The sequence below is a fragment of the Phyllostomus discolor genome, chromosome 5 (genome assembly GCF_004126475.2).
Source record: "Phyllostomus discolor isolate MPI-MPIP mPhyDis1 chromosome 5, mPhyDis1.pri.v3, whole genome shotgun sequence".
Classification (NCBI taxonomy): domain Eukaryota; kingdom Metazoa; phylum Chordata; class Mammalia; order Chiroptera; family Phyllostomidae; genus Phyllostomus; species Phyllostomus discolor.
This window is the reverse complement of record NC_040907.2, coordinates 3,046,976-3,067,265: the sequence shown is the minus strand read 5'-3', so window position 1 is coordinate 3,067,265 and position 20,290 is coordinate 3,046,976. Positions and strand designations below refer to the sequence as shown.

Sequence of the window (20,290 nt, the reverse complement as noted above, 5' to 3'; positions counted from 1 at the left end):
AAAGTAATTATTGATAAGTGTGTACTTATTGCCATTTTAATGGTTCTCATACTATACAGTATTTATAAGTAGTTGGTCTCCTACCTTCACTATATGCTTGCCTTTACCCATGAGATTTTTTTATGCTTTCTTATTGCTAGTTTTGGCCTTTTCTTTCTATGGTTTTACTTTCCTGTAATGTCGGTTTAGCAGAGATGAGCTCCTTTAGCTTCTGCGCATCCGGGAAGATCTTGCTGTCTCCTCCAGTTCTGAAGATGCACCTGCCGGGTACCCTGGGTTGTAGGTTTTCCCTTTCGTCGTGTGGAGTGTATCGAGTCCTTGTCCTGTGGCCTTGCTTGCAGTCTGCTCTGTACACATACAGTGATGGGGTCACAGGCCGTGGGCCCTCTGTCTTGCCCACGTGGTGCCACGTGGGTTCCTGGTGGGAGGCAGGAAGCTCAAGCCCCGAGCCTGCCAGGGGCAGCCCAGACCCCCCGCTCCTGAGCTATGTTAACCCTTGAGGTACTGTGTCACTCGGAGCCTGCGAGTCACTGTAAAACGACCTCCCTCTTCATCTTCCGTGTCCATTTCGTTTTCGTTGAAATAAGTCACAAGCGTGTAGCTTGAGGAAAGAAAACGATCTTGCCTTGTGTTTTGATTTTGCTCTCAGGTGAAGGCGGGAGGGCGGGGGAGGTGTTTGACAGAGTCTGAGCACCCCCAGGAGAGGGGGTGTTGCAGCAGACAGGCCGAGACCCCTCCTGCGGCCCCACGACCCTGGCCTTGACCCCTGGCCTCTCCTGTTCCCCTGCCCCCATTCAGATGGACGTGTACTGCTTCCTCTTCACGGACCTGCTCTTGGTGACCAAGGCAGTGAAGAAGGCCGAGAGGACCAAGGTCATCCGGCCGCCGCTGCTGGTGGACAAGATCGTGTGCCGGGAGCTGCGGGACCCGGGTGAGGAGCCCGAGTGCCCGCTCCCGGGTGGGGGCTGTGGTGGGCAGGGCCCACGGCCGGCCTCGGCTGACGCCGAACACCCCCCTCACCAGGCTCCTTCCTCCTCATCTACCTGAACGAGTTCCACAGCGCCGTGGGGGCCTACACGTTCCAGGCCAGCGGGCAGGCTCTGTGCCGAGGCTGGGTGGACTCCATTTACAACGCCCAGGTGAGGAGGGCAGGGTGCCGGGCGGGCGGGTGGGGCGGGGCGGCCCCAGCGGCCGCAGCTCACAGCCCGTCCTGCCCCTCCGCCCCTCTGCCGCCGCCACCTGCAGAACCAGCTGCAGCAGCTGCGTGCGCAGGAGCACCCGGGCGGCCAGCAGCGCCTGCAGAGCCTGGAGGAGGAGGAGGACGACCAGGAGGAGGATGAGGAAGAGGACGAGGAGGAAGAGGAAGGCGGGGAGAGCAGTGCTTCGGCTGCCAGTTCCCCCACCATCCTGCGTAAAAGCAACAACAGCCTGGACTCCCAGCACTGGTATGCTTGCCCAGGACCACCCAGCGGGCCGGGCAGGGCAGGGCAGGGCACGAGCTCCAGCCCAGGACTCCAGGCCCCAGGGCCGCAGACAGGGGGCAGAGCCTAGCTCAGACCCCTCGCCCGAACGGCTTCAGGTCGTGAACCCCCCAAGGGGCAGGGGACGGGGGCATGGTCTGTTGTCCAGCCCCGAAGCGCCCAGCCAGAGCTGGCAAACCATTTTCAATCTGACCACCAACTGCGATGCGTCGGGAGCTGCCTGGAGCTGAGCGGAGAACTCTTAGGCCGTGTCCGGCAGGAAGGGCTCTGGCGGGGACAGGTGCCGTCACTGGTGTCTGTTGTGGTTGTACGCCCCATGCTTGCCATCCCTGAGCCCCTCAGCAGGGGACGGGGCTGCCAGACCTTTGTGGTGCCCGGCACGGGGCTGGGTTTCCTCTGCCTGTGCTCACTCCCTCCGCCCCCGGTCTCCCCACCCCGGCCCCGCAGTGCCTCGGACGGCTCCACGGAGACCCTGGCCATGGTGGTGGTGGAGCCTGGGGACACGCTGTCCTCCCCCGAGTGCGAGCACAGTGGCCCCTTCAGCTCCCAGTCGGATGAGACGTCTCTCAGCACCACGGCCTCGTCGGCCACGCCCACCAGCGAGCTGCTGCCCCTGGGCCCTGGGGACAGCCGCTCCTGCTCCATAGACTCTGCCTACGGCACCCTGTCCCCCACCTCCTTGCGAGACTTTGTGACCCCAGCCCCCGCGGTGGAGCCAGCGCCCCGGCTCCCAGAGTCGCCACGAGCCCCTTCCCCCTCCCCGTCGCCCCGCCTTCGCCGCCGCACCCCTGTCCAGCTGCTGCCCCATCTGCCCCGCCTGCTCAAGTCCAAATCCGAGGCCAGTCTCCTGCACCTGCTGTCAGGGGCAACCGCCCGTGGAGCGCCGCCCGCCCCCAGCCGCAGCCTGTCGGAACTCTGCTTGGCCACCGCTGCCACGGGCGCTAGGACTCGGGGCTCCCCGCGGGGGGCTGGGCCCGGCTGGGGCTGCGGGGGCGCACGAAGCCCTGGCCGTGGCTCCCAGCCATCGGAGATGGAGGACGGACCCCCCTACCTGTCTGGGAAGCCCGAAGGGCCGGAGCGGAGGAGCAGAGACCCGCCCTCAGGGGCCTCACCCCGGGCCCAGCCGGAGCCCCCCCCAGGGATCTCCGCCCAGCACCGGAAGCTGACGCTGGCCCAGCTCTACCGAATCAGGACCACCTTGCTGCTTCACTCCACGCTCACTGCCTCGTGAGTGGCCTGGCCTGGGCGAGACAGAGGGCAGCTGCCCCCGTGTGCTGGCACGGGGGCCACCGCCCCCGGGAGAGGGCGGGGCACTCTGGTGTGGCTGGGAGCCAGTGGCATCTAGGGATGTGGGTGGAGGAGGGGCCCTGAGGCCTGCCCACCCTCAGGGTGAGGGTGTCCTGGGAGAGCAGTGGTGAGGGGGGGGTCTAAGAATTCTTTGGGGGGTGGACAGGGTGGCCGGAGTCCCTCTGAGTGGCATTAGCCAAGGAAGGACTGTCTCCCCCTCCCCCGCAGGGAGGTCTGAGCAGAGGGAGGCCCCCGAGGGTGCCGCCGGACCGCAGGACAGCAGACAGCATGCCTTCTGGGGCGCGCCGGCCCCTGTCCCCGCTGCCGCCATGTGTGCGGGCAGGAGCAGAGTGCCGGGCCGGATCCCCGCCCGGGCTGCTCTGCACTTTGCCAGATGGCAAGGAGACAGAGGAGGACCTGGGGAGTCCCAGGCCTGGCCGCAGTGCCCCTCAGGACCACCCCCCACAGCCGCCAACTTCACTAACCTGCCCCCACCCCCCACCCTCCATTCCGTGTCCGCTGCTCCCCGGAGTTACCAGCTCTGATCCACTGGGCCAGTCTCCCAGGCTGCCCCCCTGCACCCTCATCTGGCCCCAAGGGGGCATTTAGCTGCCTCGCCGCCCTCTCTCCCTCCCGGACGGTCCTGCCGGCCACCCCAGGCTTGGGTTGGGCGCTGTGTAAAGTTGCGTATTTATTGAGCTTTTCATTCTTTTATAAAGACTTGTATATGCTCCACTGAGAAGAGTCCTTTGCTTTTGGAGTCCGCCCCTCCCAGGACACAGGTGCACAGAGCCCCCGCCCCTCCCTCTGCGGGGCAGGGCACTGCTGGGAGAGACTGGGGAGCAGAGTGAATGAGGGGGCAGAGGTCCCCAGACCAGTACCCCGAGATCAACCCTGTCCCCTGCCGCAGCCACGGGGTCCCCCATCAGAGCCCCACATGGTGCTTCTGGGGACCCTGCCCCCGGGGGCCTGTGAGCTCACGCTGCGTGGGCAGCCTGTGCCGGGCTCTCTGGGGCTCCCCTCGAACACCCCTCCAGGGGACGGCCCTGTCCCACGCCCACACAGGACCTGGGCATGGCGGGCCTCCCACTGGGCTCCGAGGCCCATGTGGAGGATATCGCCCCAGTGGGCGGCCTCTGGGTTGGGGTGAGAACCCAGACACGGGGACCCAGAGGCAGCCCCGTCCTGTGTGCACCCTGCCGCCCACTGGCCACCTCCAAGGGAATCCCCGTGCGCTGGGGGCGGGCCCCTGGGCTCCCGGCTGCACTTCCACGGCCCCTCAGGCCCTGCCCTGAACCCCACCTCTGAGGCAGGTTCACTGGGGTGGCGGGGGCGGGCCCTGCGGCAACAGGCTGGGCGCCGGGCGGAACCTCGGTGGGCAGGGCGGTGGAACGGGGAAGCCCCTGCCGCCCGAGCCATCGGAGGGCACAGAGCGGCGGCGCCGGGGCCATGGAGCGGCAGCTTGGGGGCCGCGCTGCGGTGCTGGCAGCAGTGAGTGGGGACCCGAGGGGTGGGGGTGGCCTCCACCCTCCCCTGGGCCCGGGTGGGTCCGTGCGGGCAGGGAAGGGGTCCCCGTGAATGTGTGAATCTCCGCTCCCAGACACGCTGGGGCTGGGGACGGGGCAGCCCTCCCCACTTCCGACCTACTTAGAGGCACAGCTGGGGCGGGCCCTGCTACCTACCGAGAGGAAGCAGCCTTCCGGGGGCCCAAGGGGGTCTGGTCTGGAGGCCCCAGGCAGAGAGAGATCAGAGTCCCTCCCCACCTTCGAAGGACCCCCGGGGGTGGGGGGCCCGGTTCTGCCCCAGTGGAGAGGAACCATGTGACGGGGTCTGGGGGAGGCCTCCCCTCGTGTCTTGAAAGGCCAGCCTGGGCATGGGGGGAAGGGAGGGAGTCTCCACCCCCAACCCACGGGGACCCCTTCTGCTCAAGGACCCGAGACGCGGGCTGCTCCAGGGGAGAACCTGGGGTGTCTGAGGTTGGGGGAACCGGGCAGGGAGAGCCCCCATGGGGGACCCACCCTGGAACCAGCAGCACGCGTCCCGCAGGCCCTCCTGCTGCTGCTGCTGCTGCTGCCGCCGCCGGGCGCCGGGGGCCAGGCCGGCACCCCCGGCCCCCGCTGTGGCTGTGCCCACAACCCTCCAAAGAGGAGCAGTCTGCTCTGCTGCCGGGGCTGCCCAGCAGGCGAGTGGCTGGAGGAGTGGGAGGGGGGCGGCAGGCAGGCCAGGGGTGGGTGGGGGGAGGGGGCTGGGAGAGCAGTAGGGAGCCACAGGTGGCGCGGGTGGGGGTGGGGCTTTGACTCCGGCCCTGGCCTGGGTTCCACAGGACAGTACCTGGCAGCCCGCTGTACACAGCCTTGCGGCAATGCCACCTGCCTCCCGTGCCCCCGGGGCACCTTCCTGGCCAGGGAGAACCACCACGAGACCAGCTGTGCCCGCTGCGAGACCTGTGATGAGCAACGTGAGGGGCTGCCGAGTGTGGCGAGGGGGTCCCCTGCGGACGGGCCGAGGCCACACTCTGTCTGCGGGAAGTGCCTGGCCTGGGCCCCTGTGGAGTGGGAGGCCCCTGCACCCTGACCCTGCCTGGGGAGCCCTCCCGTCCTGGTGACCTCCCTGTCCCTGTGCGCTCTTCAGCCCCTCTCTGGTCTGCAGCGATCCCCCGCTCCTCTTCCTTTTGGGGTCGCCCTCTGTCTGGTCCGTCCCTGTCTCTGTCCTTCCGGGGGTCTGTCCCACCTCTCCGTGGGGGGCTCGGCCCCTGACCGCCTCTGTTCTCCCTGTCTCCCTGCACCGCCCCGCAGTCTCCCAGGTGGCCCTGAGGAACTGCTCAGCGGCGGCGGGCACCAGCTGCGGCTGCAGGCCAGGCTGGGTCATGGAGTGCTTGGACGCGCACTGTGTCGGCAGCCTGCTCTTCCAGTGCCGCTCGTGCCTGGACTGCGGGGCCCTGCGCCGCCACCCGCGGGTGCCCTGTGAGTACCCCCAAGGCGGGCGTGTGACCCCCGCCCCTCCCGGCCGCCCTCTCTCCCCGCTGACCCACACCATCTGTTGGACTGCAGGTTCCAGCACAAAATGTGGGACCTGCCTGCCTGGCTTCTACGAACATGGCGACAGCTGTGTGTCCTGTCCCACGTAACTTCCTGGCTGCCCTGGGTGGGGGGGAGGGGAGCTGGGAGCGGGGTGGGGGTCCAGGGGGTCCAGGGGGGTCCAGGGGGTCCAGCGGGGAGGGGGGAGCTTGGCTGGACCGTAGGTGGGCCCCACATCAGGCAAACAGGTAAAGAGAAATCTGGGTTCATCTACACCAGAACAATAAGGATCCCTTTAGTGACCCTTTCCGCTGTATCTAACGATGTGTCGCCTACAGCGGGAATTACATTGACATAGTTCCAAAACTTGGGCTGAGATTCAAGGGCTGCCGCCTGTTCCCTGGAGGGTTCCCCATCTGCACGTGGGGATGCTAGCAGGTCCACCCCAGAGCACCTGCCATTTCCAGAAACTGTCCCGGGTGCTGGGGATACAACAGGGCATGAAACGGGCCAACCCTGGTCTTTAGGGAATGGGCATTCTCGTGACCCTCAGTCTGGTCTCGAAGAAGCTCGATAAGTCGTGGCTGTTGATAGTGTTCCTGGGGACACAAGTGACCCTTCAGCGGCACTTCAGGAGCATTGGTGGGCAGCTGTGGAGAGCTCCTCCGGTGTTGGAGGCCCTCACCCCCCACCCCACCCCTCCCCTTGCAGGAGCGCCCCCTGGAGCTGTCCTGGGCCCTGTGCGGCGGTCTGCAGCTGGAGGCAGAGTAGGTGGTGTGCTGGGAGCGCGGTGGGAGGGCCGGGCCGGGCCAAGGGGAGGTTGGGGGAGGCCACCGCCCACCACCAACCGGCTGCTCTCTCAGTGTCCTGGGTCCAGGTGCTCCTGGCAGGCCTGGTGGTCCCACTCCTGCTCGGTGCCACCCTGACGTACATGTACCGCCGCTGCCAGCCCTGCAAGCCGATGGTTCCCGGTAAGCGTGTGCGTGCGCACACACACACTCCTAGGAGCGTCGGGTCGGGGTGGCTAGCCCAGACTCAGCCCTGACACACAGGGGGAGACTGAGGGAGTGAGTTCTGGGGGGCGGTGGGCAGAGGAACAGAGAAGCTGGACGGGCACCCAGGCCCAGGAGCCCTGCCTGGGTACCAGCTGGACTCTTTTGTCTCTCTCAGCAGACGGAGCTGGGATGGAGGCCCTGACCCCCCTGCAGGTAAGCATCTCAGGAATGTTCTGGAAGAGGGTGAGCAAGCACCCAGGCCTCCACCTTCTGGAGCTTGAGAGGTGGGCCTTATCGTAACCCTTGGTCCCTGGTGCACGGCTCGGCGGCTGGCATGGAGTCGACCTAAGAAGGCCGTGTGCCAAGTTATCGGCGCAGGGGAGCAGCCCAGTGCCTGTCCTCAGGTGGCATTCTGTCCTCGGGGTCCCCGGGCGAACAGGGGCTAACCGCTGAGTGGGGTGAGGGCCCCCGCGGTGAGGGCAGGGGCAGGGCACTCTAGGCAGAGGGCATAGCTCTTCCACGGGGCCAAGGGAGCGAGCGTGGCCCACCCAGGGGAGGCAGCACGGGCAGGGGTGGGGGCGTTGCTGGCCATGACTCCGGCCGGAGGGGCCTCACTAGGGAGGCAAGGCTGACCTAGGGGCTCTCTCGGCTTCCAGGCCACCCACCTCTCACCCTCAGACAGAGCCCACGCCCTTCTGGCGCCACCCAGCGGCAGTGAGAAGGTGTGCTCCATCCAGTTGGAAGGCCACGGCTGGACCTCTGGCCCGCTCCTCACCCAGGAAGCCCCCGGCCCAGAGCTGCCGTGGCCCTGGGACCAGCTGCCCAGCAGAGCTCTTGGTAAGTGACTTCAGTGGCCTGAGGCCTTGACACCAAGGTGAAGTCCGAAATGACAAGCTGTGGTTTCCTGAGGCGCCACTTGCCCACTTCCCGGCCACTGGTTAACTACCTCGGTGGCTCTCCCTGCCCCGTGGCCGTGGCTGCAGCCGCAGACCGCATTCCCACGGGCTCTATGATCCATCCCCAGGCCCGCCACCACCACCACCGCCGCCGCCGCAGAGCTCCCCAGCGCCCCCTGCAGGCTCGGCGGCCACCATGCTCCAGCTGGGCCCGCAGCTCTACGACGTGATGGACGCTGTGCCCGCCCGGCGCTGGAAGGAGTTCGTGCGCACGCTGGGACTGCGCGAGGCCGAGATCGAGGCCGTGGAGGTGGAAGTGGGCCGCTTCCGCGACCAGCAGTACGAGATGCTGAAGCGCTGGCGCCAGCAGCAGCCCGCGGGCTTGGGCGCCATCTACGCCGCCCTGGAACGCATGGGGCTAGGCGGCTGCGCCGAGGACCTGCGCAGCCGCCTGCAGCTCAGCCCGTGACGCGGGGACAGCCTGCCAACCGGGGGCTCTGGTGGCCCTTGGCGAAGCCTTAAGTACCGTTACTTATGCATGTAGACATTTTATGTCACTTATTATGTATGCCTCTGGCACAGCCCTGCGTAGCAGCGCCATCCGACCTCACCCCCCCGCGCCCCCTGGGTTCCGGTTAAGGCAAAGAAACACCAATGAACATGGATGACATGGGTGGACAGGGGAGGGTCAAGAGATTGCTCAGCTGTTTCTCAGCCCGAGTCTGGCCAAGGCCGTGGTATTAAATATATGAAAACCCCCTGCTGCTTGGTGTTTCCACGGGGCCGGGGTACTAAGTGGCCCACGCTTGGTTTCCCAGAGAGCGTCGAAAGGGCCAGAAGTCTTGCCACCCAGGATCTGAGACCCAGGGTGGGGACCAGAGTGGCCCTACGCCCAAACCTGCCCCTCCCGCTTAGCTGTGGCAGTTACCCGAGAGGGAGGGGGAGACAAATCGCGGCTAGGGCAGGCGCGAATGAACGGGAGGGAGCCCCAGGCGTCTGAGAGAGCTTTAATGGGGATGCGAGACGGCGGGGGCGCGGGGGGCGCGGGGGCGCGGGGACCTGGGAGGCAGCAGTCGGAGACAGGTTCGGGGCCCCTCATCCTCCATCGACTCTACCACGGCCGTGAAAGGGTCGGAGGAGTTGGGCCGGCCGGGGCAGCGCACTGGCTTCCTCACTGGAGGAAGGTGGGGCCCCGGGAGCTGCAACTCCGTCCTGACGGGCAGCTTTCACCGTTTCTGGTAAACAAATGACTGAGAGGAAACCCTCCGCGGGGATGGGAAATGCGGGCTGGGCGCCTATCTAGGTCAGGGAGGGAGGAAAACCCCTTCTCCGAGTGCCGGAGCCTGCCTCCGCCCAGGATGCGCCAGCGGATGCGCCCGCGACGCGGTTCCGGGGTGCGGGGGAGGGGACTGCAGCCGGGTGCAGGTCCCCCCGGGAAAACAAAGTCACCACCTACGGGGCTGGGAAGAGCTCTGCACACGTTGACATTCAACGAACATGCAAACATATGCAAATAGGCATGCAAATAAGCAGCATCTTTTGCGTCAATGACTTGGGCACTTTTGGGGGGGGGGGACTACAGCGGCTGCGGCGGTGGGCGCGCTCCAGCGTGGTCCAGCGCTGGGGATGCGAGGGCCCGAGTGGGGGGTCAGGGGGGGTTACAGCACCGGAGGGGAGGGCGGCATGGCCCCCAGCCCTTCCGTCCGGTCGGGCAGGCTGGGGCGGGGGCTGCCTCCCCCTCCCCCCAGCTCGCGAGGAAGCGGGCAGGAAAGCAGCATCTAGTACTTAGCGATGTCCCCTTTCTTCAAGATGATCTGTCGCTGCCACGGCGCCAGCTTGGTCTCGTCGTAGCCCAGCGTTCGCAGCTTCTCTGATTGCTCTTTTTCGCGCTGCATCTCCTCCTGCTTCTGTCGCTCCTCCTCTTTACTAGACATGGGGTGGGGGCGGGACTGCGGTCAAGGGCGGAGGGTGGGCTAGGCACCGTGAGGGCTCACCGGTGGCCAGGACTGGGTTACCGAGGGCAGGGCCCGGACTGCTGAGGACAGAGGGCTTAGTGCATGGTAGGCAGGGCAGCAGATGCCAGGGGCAGAAGTGCTCGGTGACTAGGGACAGGGGGTGGGTCACAGTGTGGCAGAGGGTGAGGAGGGGGTGTTGTGAGGGCAGGGGGTGGGATTTGGGGGGTTGGGACCTGAGTTATTGGGGCCTGGGGACCACGTGATTGGGAGACAGGGCCTGGGTAATTAGGAGCAAATTGTTCAAACGTGGGGGCTAGATCAACCCTGCTGACAAGGTAGCTGGTGAGCATATGTCACTGCTGAGCAGTAGAAATATCAGGACTGAGCCCTGGCTGGCGTGGCTCAGTGGGCTGAGCACTGGCCTTCGAACTAAAGGTTGTTGGTTCGATTCCCAGTCAGGGCACATGCCTGGGTTGCAGGCCACGGCCCCCAGCAACCGCACATTGATATTTCTCTCTTTCTTTCCCTCTCTTTCTCCCTCTCTTCCCTCTCTAAAAATAAATAAATAAAATATTTTAAAAAATAAATTTTAAAACTGAGATGTGTTGCAGGCATGAGACGCACATGGCATCGTCAAGACTCATAGTTAAAAGTGTGTGGAAGATCTCGAATACTTTTTTATGATTATCTGTTGAAATGTGGAACTTCAGAGTCACAGTGACTGAAATACATTGTTGAATTCTGATGTGCTGGGCTGTATGAAATATACAATGAAAATCGAGCTCACCCAGATCATTTTTGCACCTGGGCTACTGTGAAGGTCAACACTGTACGTGCGGCTCACACTGTATTGCTGTCAAGCAGCCCTGGGCTAGATTCCTGGGGGCGGCCCCTGAGCCTGAGGGAAGCCGGTCACGGTTACCGACAGTGACGCTGGGTTAACCGCAGAGCAGAAAGTCTGGGTTCGTGGGAGCCTGGGGGCACCTCATCAGAGGCAGATCCGGGGGACAGGGGCTAAGCTCCCAGGGCGAGGGCGGCGGCATTGTTGGGAGCGGAAGGGCTGTGCCGTGGGGCCGAGGGACAAGGGGATGCGCTGGAGATGGGGCTGGGCGAAGGGGCGAAGGGGCCGGCCGGTGACTGGGTGTGGGCTGGGGGGGGGGGGGCCCAGCCCCGAACTCACCGCTTCTGCTCCCTGGAAGGAAAGAGAGACATCAGTTAGTGCCACCACCTCAGGGATGTGACCGAGACACCCTGCCAGGCCCCACATCTTTCGGACCCCCAACTCACCTCTCCTCTTCCAGCTTCTTCCGCAGGAGGTCCCGCCTCCAGGCCGGCATGCTGGCCAGCCGGGCCTCCTCCTCCTCCTCCTGAAACGGAAGCACAGGGCTTCAGGGCCAGCCCGGGCCGGGGGGCCGCAGGGGGATGCACCCCGACCCAGGGACCTGCAGGAGCCAGGGACGGCAGGACACGGATGGGGCTGCAGGAAGGACCCTTTTGACGCCCCACTATAGGGCGAATGGGTGGAGGCGGCTGGCCACAACCCCCTGGAGGGCGCTTGTCCCCTCTGCCCCTGTAACTCAGGCCTGTGTCCTAGAGGTGGCGCCGGACCGGTCAGAGCTGTGTGTGGGAGGGGAGCAGAGATGAGAGTCCCCACGGAAGCAGGCGGACGGATGGCCCCAGGCCTGTGACCCGCCATCTTTGGACAGACCTGCACTTGGGCTGCCACAGACCCCACCAGCTCTGAGAGGCTCAGGCTGGCCCCCCTCCGCCGTGAAGGGCCTCCCGGCCCACTCCTGTCCCATTCCCACAGGGAGCAGACACCAGCTCCACCACTGTGGTAGGGGGCATCCAACACAGGCGGCTGAGAGCAAAGCGTTTTATTACTTGCATGTTACAGAGAACACGTCACACGGAACACTGCACACGTGGCTCCCGTGCCCTCAGCCGAAGAGGTAGCTGTGAACTCCAGAGAAAGAGAGAGAGAGAGCGAGCGCCACACAGCCCCAAGGGGGACACAAGGTCCCTCACTCAGAGGGGCTGCTTCTTCCTCCTGGCTCCACGCGGAGCCAGCCGAGGCTGCAGGGCCAGGGGGAACGCGTGGTCCGCCCCGGGCTGAGCGAGGCCTATCCTGGCCAACTCCCCACACCCGGCCATGGCGGGACCTCAGAGGCAGAGGCAGCCTGGTCCTGGGCATTCCGGGGTCTCCGAGGCCCCCTTCCGGGGCTCTTCCTGACCACCTGTGGCCTCCAGAGCACATCGGCCTGGCGTCCAGGCCCGAGTGAGGATGCTTGAGCGTAGATTCTGAGTTCTGCTGCTCAGATGTCGAAGAGCTCTGCCTCCTTCTCCTTCCAGAAGGAGAAGCTGCGGTCGATGTAGCGGCAGATGTCCTCGTCGCTGAACTCGCCCATCCCCGACAACAGCTCCAGGGGGTCCTCGGCGGGGGCTTCAGACCCAGGAGGGTCCGACGGGGTCGGGGGAGGCGCCGCTGGCGGCGGTGGGGACGGGGGCTGCGGTGCAGGGCCCGGGGCCTCGGGGTGGCCCTCTGGCCAGTCTTCCCTCTGAGCTGGCACAGCCTCTTGGGCCGGCTCCCTCTCCTCCTCCTTGTCTCCTTTCTCCTCTTCCTGCTCCTTCTCAGCCTCTTCCTGCTCCTTCTCATCCTCTTCCAGCTCCTCATCCTCTTCCTGCTCCTTCTCAACCTCTTCCTCCCAAGCCGGCTTAGCCTCCAGGCTGTCTCCAAAGAACTGATGCTTGAGGTCCTCAAAGCCGTCGCTCCAGCCACGCCGGCCGGCCTCCACCTCCTCGAGCACCACGCGGTGGAACTGGCGGATGAGCTCCCACGGGTGGCTTCCCAGCCGGTCGAACATCTCGTAGCACAGCAGATGGCGGAACTTGCGCTCCTCGCGGCTCAGGCCCATCTCCAGCAGCTGGAAGTAGCCCAGCATGAAGAGGTCCAGCGTGAGGCTGTCGTAGCTCGGGGGCGCGCCGCCGTCCAGGGGCGGCAGGAAGTGCTCGGGCCAGTACAGGCCGTGCGCCAGGCCCGGGCCGCAGGGCTGGCGCGCGGGCACCTGCCGCAGCAGGCTCCGCCAGTGGCCCAGCAGCTTGCCCACCACCTGCCGCTGCTTCAGAAGGCGCAGCAGCCGCTTGTCGGGGCCGTCCCCGGTCGGCGGCTCCGGGACCTCGGCGGCCTCCAGGGCCTCAGGGACCGGGTCGGCGCCGGCGGCCACCACGCGCGGCAGCAGTCTGCGCAGGCGCGTCTGGGCTTGGCGCCCGTGGCCGTGGAAGGTCCACTTGCGCCAGTGCTCCAGGAAGAGGTAGACGATGCGCTCCTTGCGCATGTCGATGTAGTCCTGGACGCCGCGCAGCTCCGTGGGGAGCGGCGGCCTGCGGGCCAGCTGCTCTGGCTCCGGCAGCGCCGCCTGGCGGCCTGGCACCTCGGGCGCATCCAGGTAGGCCTGGGGCTCCTGCGCGGGCGGCAGGCTGTTGGCAGTGGCTGCGGCGCTCGGCTCGCCGGGGCCGCCTACCATGTAGTCCTCTTCGAGAATGGGTTCCCGGCCTGGGGCGCCGGGCGACAGCGAGTATTTGCGGCGCGGACTGCGCGGGGGCGCGGAGCCCTGAGCGAGCAGCTCGTAGGTGGCGCGCAGGTGCTTTACCGACACGCCGCACTCGAGGATCTCGCGCGCCACGGCCTCGCGGCACCAGCTGAGCGAGTGTGAGCGTCCCAGGCAGAGCGGGCCCGGCCGCCAGGGAGCGTCCGGCAGCGGCGCCAGCGGCAGGCCGGTATCGGCGGCCAGCAGATCCGCCAGGTGCGCGGGCCGGCCGCCCAGGGCGGCCAGCAGCGTGGCCATGCTCTTGAGCAGCGCGGAGATCTTGCTGCACCAGGCGGGCAGGCTAGCGGCGCGGCCGTGCATGCGGCGCGGGTCAACCGTGAAGCGCGGCGCCGACAGAGCGGCCGAGATGGGAAGCAGTTGCTCCAGCTCCAGCTCCAGCTGCTTCAGGCGCGCCTCCAGCTTTTGCGCCTTGTGCAACACCTGCAGGTTCTCGATTTGCTGCTCGATGCGGAGGATGTCGGCCTCGGTCATGAGCTCTCCGAAGGGCCCGAGAATGCCGTTGTATTCGCGGGAATACCTCCAGCCCTCGCGGGGGTAGCAGCACGAGCTGGCGGATGTCAGCTAAGGCGGGGAAGACAAGAGAGGGGAGGGAGGCGGGTCTCCCTCTGGCCCGGCTCCCGCGGCGGCCGCCGGGGGGCGCCCTTTGCATGTCCCAGGTGGTGTAATGGCTCCGCGGGGCTGGGTTTGCTGGGACGAGCCGCGCCTGGCGGGCGGGCGATTACGCTGGGACGAGGCTTCAGCCCAGGCCGCCGCTCCGGGCGCTGGGCAGTGTCCACTGTGGTCGCTGGCGGGGACACAGTCGGTCGTTGGGCGCTGTTGCAGAGGCGGGGCAGGCCGACGGGGCTCCAACCTGGCTTGGTTGCTCATTACACCACCGAAGAACATGCAAAAGGCATTGAAGCTGTGACGCACGGCGGCCCTCCCACCGCCTCCGAGGTCCGCGATTTTGAGGCCACATCCCAGCGAGGCCTCTCCGCGCCCCAGACTGAGGACCCCCTTTAATGCTCCCCTGTGACCCAAGCCCTCACTACCCACGATGTCAGCGTTTTAGTCCCGAAGAACGGGCTCTTAAAAGAGGCGTGGCTTCCATGCCCATTCACACCCCGTCTCACACCTAGTAATACGGTTTATAGAGCTGGGCTTGCCAGGCCCTTCTTGCCGCCTCATTTCCCCCTCGCCTTCCTTCATCTCAAGGCTGCACCTTTATTCAGTTCCCGGCCTTTCCAGCCCGGGGTGGGGGCGCTCTCCCCACCTCCTCACAGCCCTCCCAGTGCGTCCTGACCCACCACAATCCCCATAGACAAATCCGACGATGCCACTCCCCAGCTTAACCTCCCTCCCAGCTTCTCACTGCTCCGGGAGAAAGTCCATTTTCTTCAAGACCAGGCCGTGGTGACCTGACCCCCCTCCGCCTCCCCAGCTCTACCCCTTTCCTTCCATAGTGCGGTCACTGAGCCACGCCCCCTGACTCCCAGACCGCCCCCCTCCCCCCACCTGCCTGCTCGCTCTTTGCCCCAGTCCCCCCATTCATGTCTTGCTCACCTTCCAGGTCTACCTCAGACCTCACTTTCTCCTTCCCCTGCACCACCCCCAGCCTAGCGGGGGTGGGGGACTGCCCCAGTGCCCTGCAGGCCCCACCACAGTGCGGGCCATTTTGTAAGAGCCCAGCTATTTGGGGGCACGCACCACTCTGCTAGGGCGCTGTGTTTGCTTGTTGGCTGGCCCGGCAGCCCCCTCCTGCAGCCCCCTCAAGGGCAGACCCTGACATAGTCCATGACTTCCCAAGAGGCTACCACAGTCTGTGGCACACACACAGTGCCCGGGGAACATTTGTTGCATGGACCGGTGATGATCCACCCATCTGACGGATGAGGAAACTGAGGCTGGATGAGACTCTATCAGCGGCTGGGAAGTGGCAACGCAGGGACAGAGCTCAGGCCTGTCTCACTACGACCAAAAGCCTCTTGGCTACTCAGATTGTGGCCCCTGGACCAACGTGGGGCTTGTTGCAGAATCTCAGCCCCGCCAGCGCTCCCGAGCCAGAACAGGCATTTGCACGAGATCCCAGGCTGCAGGTGGGGGAGGGGTGGGGAGTCCCAGGAGAGGGAGGTTGACCAGCCCTGCTTTCCCCGAAGGTAATGGGGGTCGGAGGGCTGTCGCAGGCTGGGCTGTCGGGAGGGGGCGGGAGCCCAGGCGCAGACCCCCAGGGCCCTCTGGGAAGTGCCGCACCGCCCACCTTCCGCCTCTGCTCCTCCTCCTCTTGCATCTTCAGCTGCATCTTGCGGACCATCACCTGGCGCTTCCACTCCGGGATGGGCCGGCCCTGCTCGTCGTGCGTGGGGATGAGCGCTTCCACGTCGAGCTGCACCCCCGGCGCTGGGGTGGAGGGCGGCGCGGGTGCCAGGCTGCCGTTGAGCAGCGGCTGGGGCCCCACGGCCGGCGGGGTGGGGCTGCGGGCCCGAGAGGGCGCCGGCGACGCTGGCGGCAGCGGCGAGTCGGGCTACGGGGAGAAGGGGCTGGGCTGAGCGCGGGCAGGGGCCCGGGGCGCCGGGGCAGGGGCGCCTTCGGACCGCCTACCTGGGAGGCTGGCTGACCGCTGCCGGAGAACACCGTGGTCAGACCCTTGCTCTGCGGTGTGGGCTTCAGACTCTTGCCAGCCTTGATCTCAGCCAGAAGCTCCGAGTTGTCACCCGTCGGGGCCATCATGTTGAAAGACTTGGTGCCTATGTGAAGGCGGGGGAGGAGGCGCTGGCAAGGGGTGGCGTGGTGTCCCCTGCAGCCCCCCCCTGTGCCTCTGCCGCCCCTCCCCAAGTCAGGGCAGGCTCCGAGCCTTCCCCTTGGCCCCGGGCAGCAGTCCAGATCCCAAGCCTGGCAGGTGGCTCAGCTCTTGGGGGCCCCAGCGTTGGGACCCCCGCTGGAAGTCGGAAGTCATGCAACCCCGCCATTCTCCCAGCCCTACTCACGGGTCATGGGGCCCCCGCCTGGGGGCCCCTGGGAGTTCATGATGGCTCCTGGGCTGGTCCCAGGGGCTCTAATGAGTGCCCCCACCCAGCACACTCACTGCCCAGCTCCAATACACCACCCGGGGCCGGCCCCCGACCTTTGTCCCGGGTGCCCTGGCTCGGCCGGGCAGGGCGGAGTCTCACTCTGGCCCTCCATCTGCATCAGCAAAGCCCAGTGACCCTTGGACCGAGTCGCCTGAGCCTCTGTGGCTATACAGACCAGGGGCCCTGGATGCCACCAGCCGGCCAGCCCCCGCCCCTCGAGCCCCCAGACAGACGCGCACAGACACTAGTCGCAAGCCAGGAGCACACTTATGGCAAAGCGCTGCTCAGCTGTGGGGTGGGTGGGGGCCCAGGAAAGCGGAGCCCTCACTAAGGATGTGGAGCGGGGGCACCCTGGAAGAAGGACCTGGCGGGCAGCATGCAAATGCCCACAGGGGAGTTTGCATTGACCAGCGAGGCTGGCAGGGGGGACTGAGGTTTGGGGAGGGCTGTCTGCAGAGCCCTAGGATGGTCAGGGGTGGGTGAGGGGACTGGCCACCAGCTCCTGGGTCCCCTGGGCTGGGGACACCAGTGCACAGTGGCAGGAGGAGGAAAAGGGGAAGGTAGCCGGCCAGCAGCATCGGCCAGGCCAAGAATTCACAGGCGTGGGTGTGGGGTGGGGTGAGAGGGCAGGGTGGGGCAGAGGCCCCGACGGTGGCACGGAGGACTCCTCGCCAGGCCACTGTCCCCGGCCCTGCCTTTTCCTCAAGTCCCTCGCCCGTGCAGCCTCGCCCGATCCTGAGTGTGCCGTGCCCCCCACCCCCGCGCCTCAGCCAGGAGCCACGCGCGCAGCTACTCACTCTTCCTGTGCCTCAGGACTCTCACTTCTAGGGACCGAGAGGAGAGAAGTGACAGCAGAGTTAGGAGAGGGAGGGCCTGGGGCTGAGGCCAGGAGGGCAGGACAGTGAGAGAGGGTCCAGGAGGACAGGAGGAGGGAAAGGGGGTGTGCAGAGGAGGGGTGACGGGACCTGTCTGACCGCGGCTCGGGCCGATCGGGGGGGTTCCCCAGGGATGGCCTGCTCAGGTCCCAGCCCAGCTGGTGCCCCGGGGGCTGGACAGGGCTGCCCTGGCCCTGGTCCCCCTAGCGAGAGCCTCCACCTCGGCAGTGGGTTGGGCTAGGGCACCCAGTCCGGGCTCCACCGAGAAGGGGTGTCTGAGGAGCCCGGAGTCTATCTTCCTTCCGTCCCAGGCTTCAGCCCTGCCCCGGGCTGCAGAGGGAGAAGCTGAGCCCGGAGCTGGGGGCCATTGTGGAGGCCCAGCTGGCGGCAGACGGGTGGTCAGGGGCTCTGGCCTGCAGAGGCTGGGGCTCCCCTGTACCCTCCGGTGCCTTTGCACCCCTCGTCTGGAAGATGAGGCTTTGGACGGTGCCCCTAAGCAGGGTCCCTGCGCTGAGTGGCTGGGTGAGAACGGCACTCCCTGCCAGACTGGGGTGGGCCTACCTCCAGGGCCCTCCAGAAGCCCGGGCGCACGGGGCACTGCCCTATAGTTCATATTCAAGCAGCTTGGGGGTCCTGGTCGCCAGTCTAACTCAAAAAAGGACGCCCAGGGGAGTCACTAGGAGGGACAGGCATGATGGGTCGCTGGCCCCAGCTGGCCTGGGGAAGACGCGGCTGGGAAGAGGCCCTGGAGCGTCTGAGAAGGGCTCAGGGCGGTTGCCAGCTTGGGAGCACAAGGAAGGGGGTGAGGGGATGGAGACCCAGGGCGGACGCCGGGCAGGGAGGAGGTCGGCCAGCTCCCTGCCTCCTGGAAGCTGGTTCTGCTTCTCAGAGCCTCCCCCAGTCCTGGCTCACCACCAGGGGCAGCTGCCCCCAGACCCCGGAGGCCTGCCCCACCGGCTGGAGGCCACGCACAGAGGAAAGGGGACCTGCCCCAGGTCAGACAGCGCCGTCCTGCTGCGGCGGGGCCGGACTTTAGCGTCAGGTCCTCCCTGGGGAGGGACTGCAGGGCGCCCTGGGGCTGTGGCACCGGGGAGGGGACGTTGTCTAGGTTTCCCTCCCCCTCCGGGGCTAGAGCCGCCTCCCTTGCCCCTGCGCCGCGCGCCCCTACTCACTGCCAGTGGAAGAGGAAGAGCGGCGCTGCCCGCAGCCGGGGCCCGCGCCCTCGAGGGGCAGCGGCGGGGCGGGGGGAGGCGAGCTCAGGCCCTCCGGCAGGGGCGGCGGCGGCGGCGGCGGCGGGGGCGGCAGCTCCCTGGACGCCTTGGGGTCCGCGGCGCAGCCGTTGTGCACGTGACTCCCGGGGAGCAGCGCCGCCTGCGGGGGAGCGGAGGGGCCAGCGAGTGAGAGGCGGGGCGCCGGGCCGGGTCCCCGGCGGCCGGCGGGTGCGGGCTGGCGGGCACGCACCTCCTCGCTGTGCGCCATGCCCGGGCGAGCGGCCGGCGGCTCCCGGGGACAGCGGCCCAGCTGGCGGTAGTAGTCCCCCGTGCTGGGCTGCTTGCTGAAGGCGCGGGGCTTGCGGCCGGAGTCCTGCCTGCGCAGCCCGTCGTGGCCGTCGCGGGCGTTCGGCTGAGGAAAGACGGCGGGGGGTGGGCCTCAGGCCCTGGTCCCTGGTGCCTCCCACCCCGCCCCACCCCTGGCTCTGCACCGTCCCGGTGGCTCCCGGCCAGCGGCTGCCGAGGGGTGCCGGCGGCCGAGTTCCTGGACACCTGCTGTCCTCAGAGCGGGGATGGGGCGTGGGTGACGGGGCCTCGGTGGACAAGCAGGCTCGCTGGCCCCACAGGGAGGGGCTCTGGGCAGGGGCCCCCACTGAGGCTGGAAGGGGCGGGTCCAGGGGCGGGGTGGCCCAGCCCAGACGCCAGGGGGAGCCGGGAAGGGGCAGCTCCCAGCTTGGCCCTCGCTAGAGCCTCAGCCGCACCCGGGTCCCCGCTGCCACACCGACCCGCCGGTCCGCCAGGTCGCGGCCCCGAGGGAACCCGTGTCCTGCTTGCCCAGGGCCCTCGGCCGCCCAGCCCAGGGCTGGGACTGCTCCTACCTGTGCCGGTGCCGGTGCCGGTAGCCCCCGCTGTGCACCTGGCGGCGGGGGAGGCATGGACCCGACACCTGAGCTACCTGATCCTTCCTCTCGGGTTACAGCCCAGCCCGTGCCCGCCCGCGCCTCCGAGCGCCTAGGAGCTCTGACGGCCTGACATCACCCGGGCCCACCAATCCCGGGCCGCGGGGATGCGACGGCGCCGCCACACCCGGCCGCGGCACCGCGCCTGCCTGCGGGGCACGCCAGATGTGCCCCTGCGCCTCTCTCCCTGCGCCAGGTGCTGCCGCGCGCCGGGCCTTCATTCCCCGGCTCGGTCCCTCCATCCTCCCAGACGCAAGCGCCGGCCTGACCTCGGGCAGTGAACCCCCTCCCCGATTTGGCCTCCCTGGGTCCCGGGTCACGCCCCCGCCCTTCCCCGGCCGCATCTGGAAACCATCGCCATCCGCGTAAGCGACACCGACACCCTCGCCCAAGCCTCGGGTTTCAGGGGCGGCAAGGCGGCTCGGGTGACAGCTCCGCGCCCGCCCCGTCGTAGCTGCCCCCCGCTAAGCCCTGCTCGGAGAGGACAGGAAGCCGTGGGGCCAAAGGCCGAGTCCACGGGCGGGGGCTGCGCCCTGCTCCACCTCCCAGCCCGCTCGTCCCTGCGGTGGCCCCGGACCCTCCGCGCCCCACCCGACCCGGCTCACGTTGCAGGAAACGGGACACCGCGGGATTTGTTTTCGGGGCCGGCCCGCCCCCGCGGCGCCCCCTGCAGCCCCGAGGCGCACACACCACGACCCTGCCGCGGCCGCGGCCAGGCTTCCAGGCCAGGGGGCTGGGGGCGCTGCGGGCACACAAAGGGCCCTTTGTAGAGCTGCCCGGAGCCTGCGGCCCGGCACGCACGCACGCACACGGGAGGGGAACGGAGACCCAAGTCCTGGCGCTCTGGCTCGGGGGAAGGGAGGGGGCCTGGGTGGGCCACCTGTCCTGGGGCTTCCGGCAGGGCTCACGACCCCAGTCGGGAAGGTTCTCTGCCCCCTGCAGGCCTCTCCAGGGCCCCC

General features: G+C 67.3%; 3 protein-coding genes across 19 annotated transcripts in view; 2 read left to right on the top strand and 1 right to left on the bottom strand.

The window, feature by feature from the left end:
- The window catches only part of PLEKHG5 (pleckstrin homology and RhoGEF domain containing G5), a 35,985-nt gene extending 32,478 nt beyond the window's left edge, over positions 1-3,507 (top strand). For 5 of the 7 annotated variants that reach the window (XM_036025235.1, XM_036025239.1, XM_036025241.1 and 2 more), the window contains 5 exons: positions 799-931; positions 1,024-1,139; positions 1,246-1,445; positions 1,929-2,708; positions 2,997-3,507. In XM_036025235.1, coding sequence (XP_035881128.1) covers positions 799-931; positions 1,024-1,139; positions 1,246-1,445; positions 1,929-2,708; positions 2,997-3,006 — 1,239 coding nt within the window. In that variant the 3' untranslated portion in view covers positions 3,007-3,507. Of the gene's footprint in view, positions 1-798; positions 932-1,023; positions 1,140-1,245; positions 1,446-1,928; positions 2,713-2,996 lie in introns of those variants that run through there. The other 2 variants (XM_036025236.1, XM_036025238.1) reach the window with 1 other exon arrangement.
- A 335-nt stretch (positions 3,508-3,842) lies between these two features.
- On the top strand, positions 3,843-8,437 carry TNFRSF25 (TNF receptor superfamily member 25). The gene is made up of 11 exons (XM_036025106.1): positions 3,843-3,914; positions 4,082-4,259; positions 4,591-4,950; positions 5,092-5,226; positions 5,564-5,731; positions 5,819-5,891; positions 6,497-6,552; positions 6,649-6,756; positions 6,956-6,993; positions 7,437-7,617; positions 7,805-8,437. Exons 1-11 carry the CDS (start codon positions 3,843-3,845, stop codon positions 8,143-8,145), a joined length of 1,710 nt encoding a protein of 569 aa, XP_035880999.1. The 3' UTR covers positions 8,146-8,437.
- A 234-nt stretch (positions 8,438-8,671) lies between these two features.
- The window catches only part of ESPN (espin), a 30,441-nt gene continuing 18,822 nt past the window's right edge, over positions 8,672-20,290 (bottom strand). For 3 of the 11 annotated variants that reach the window (XM_036025227.1, XM_036025229.1, XM_036025230.1), the window contains 7 exons: positions 18,623-18,784; positions 18,334-18,532; positions 17,084-17,110; positions 15,817-15,962; positions 15,476-15,739; positions 12,328-13,800; positions 11,496-12,288 (listed from right to left, as the gene is read on the bottom strand). In XM_036025227.1, the coding sequence (XP_035881120.1) occupies positions 11,947-12,288; positions 12,328-13,800; positions 15,476-15,739; positions 15,817-15,962; positions 17,084-17,110; positions 18,334-18,532; positions 18,623-18,784 (2,613 nt within the window). In that variant the 3' untranslated portion in view covers positions 11,496-11,946. The other 8 variants (XM_036025232.1, XM_028511541.2, XM_036025231.1 and 5 more) reach the window with 8 other exon arrangements.

What these genes read in the sequence shown, in the direction of transcription:
- TNFRSF25 (XM_036025106.1), top strand. Translation starts at nt 3,843, where the DNA reads ATGGCGGGCCTCCCACTGGGCTCCGAGGCCCATGTGGAGGATATCGCC. An exon ending in GCGCTGCGGTGCTGGCAGCA is followed by an intron (nt 4,260 to 4,590) that starts GTGAGTGGGGAC and finishes GAGGAACCATGT; the next exon opens with GACGGGGTCTGGGGGAGGCC. An exon ending in GGTCTGCAGCTGGAGGCAGA is followed by an intron (nt 6,553 to 6,648) that starts GTAGGTGGTGTG and finishes CTGCTCTCTCAG; the next exon opens with TGTCCTGGGTCCAGGTGCTC.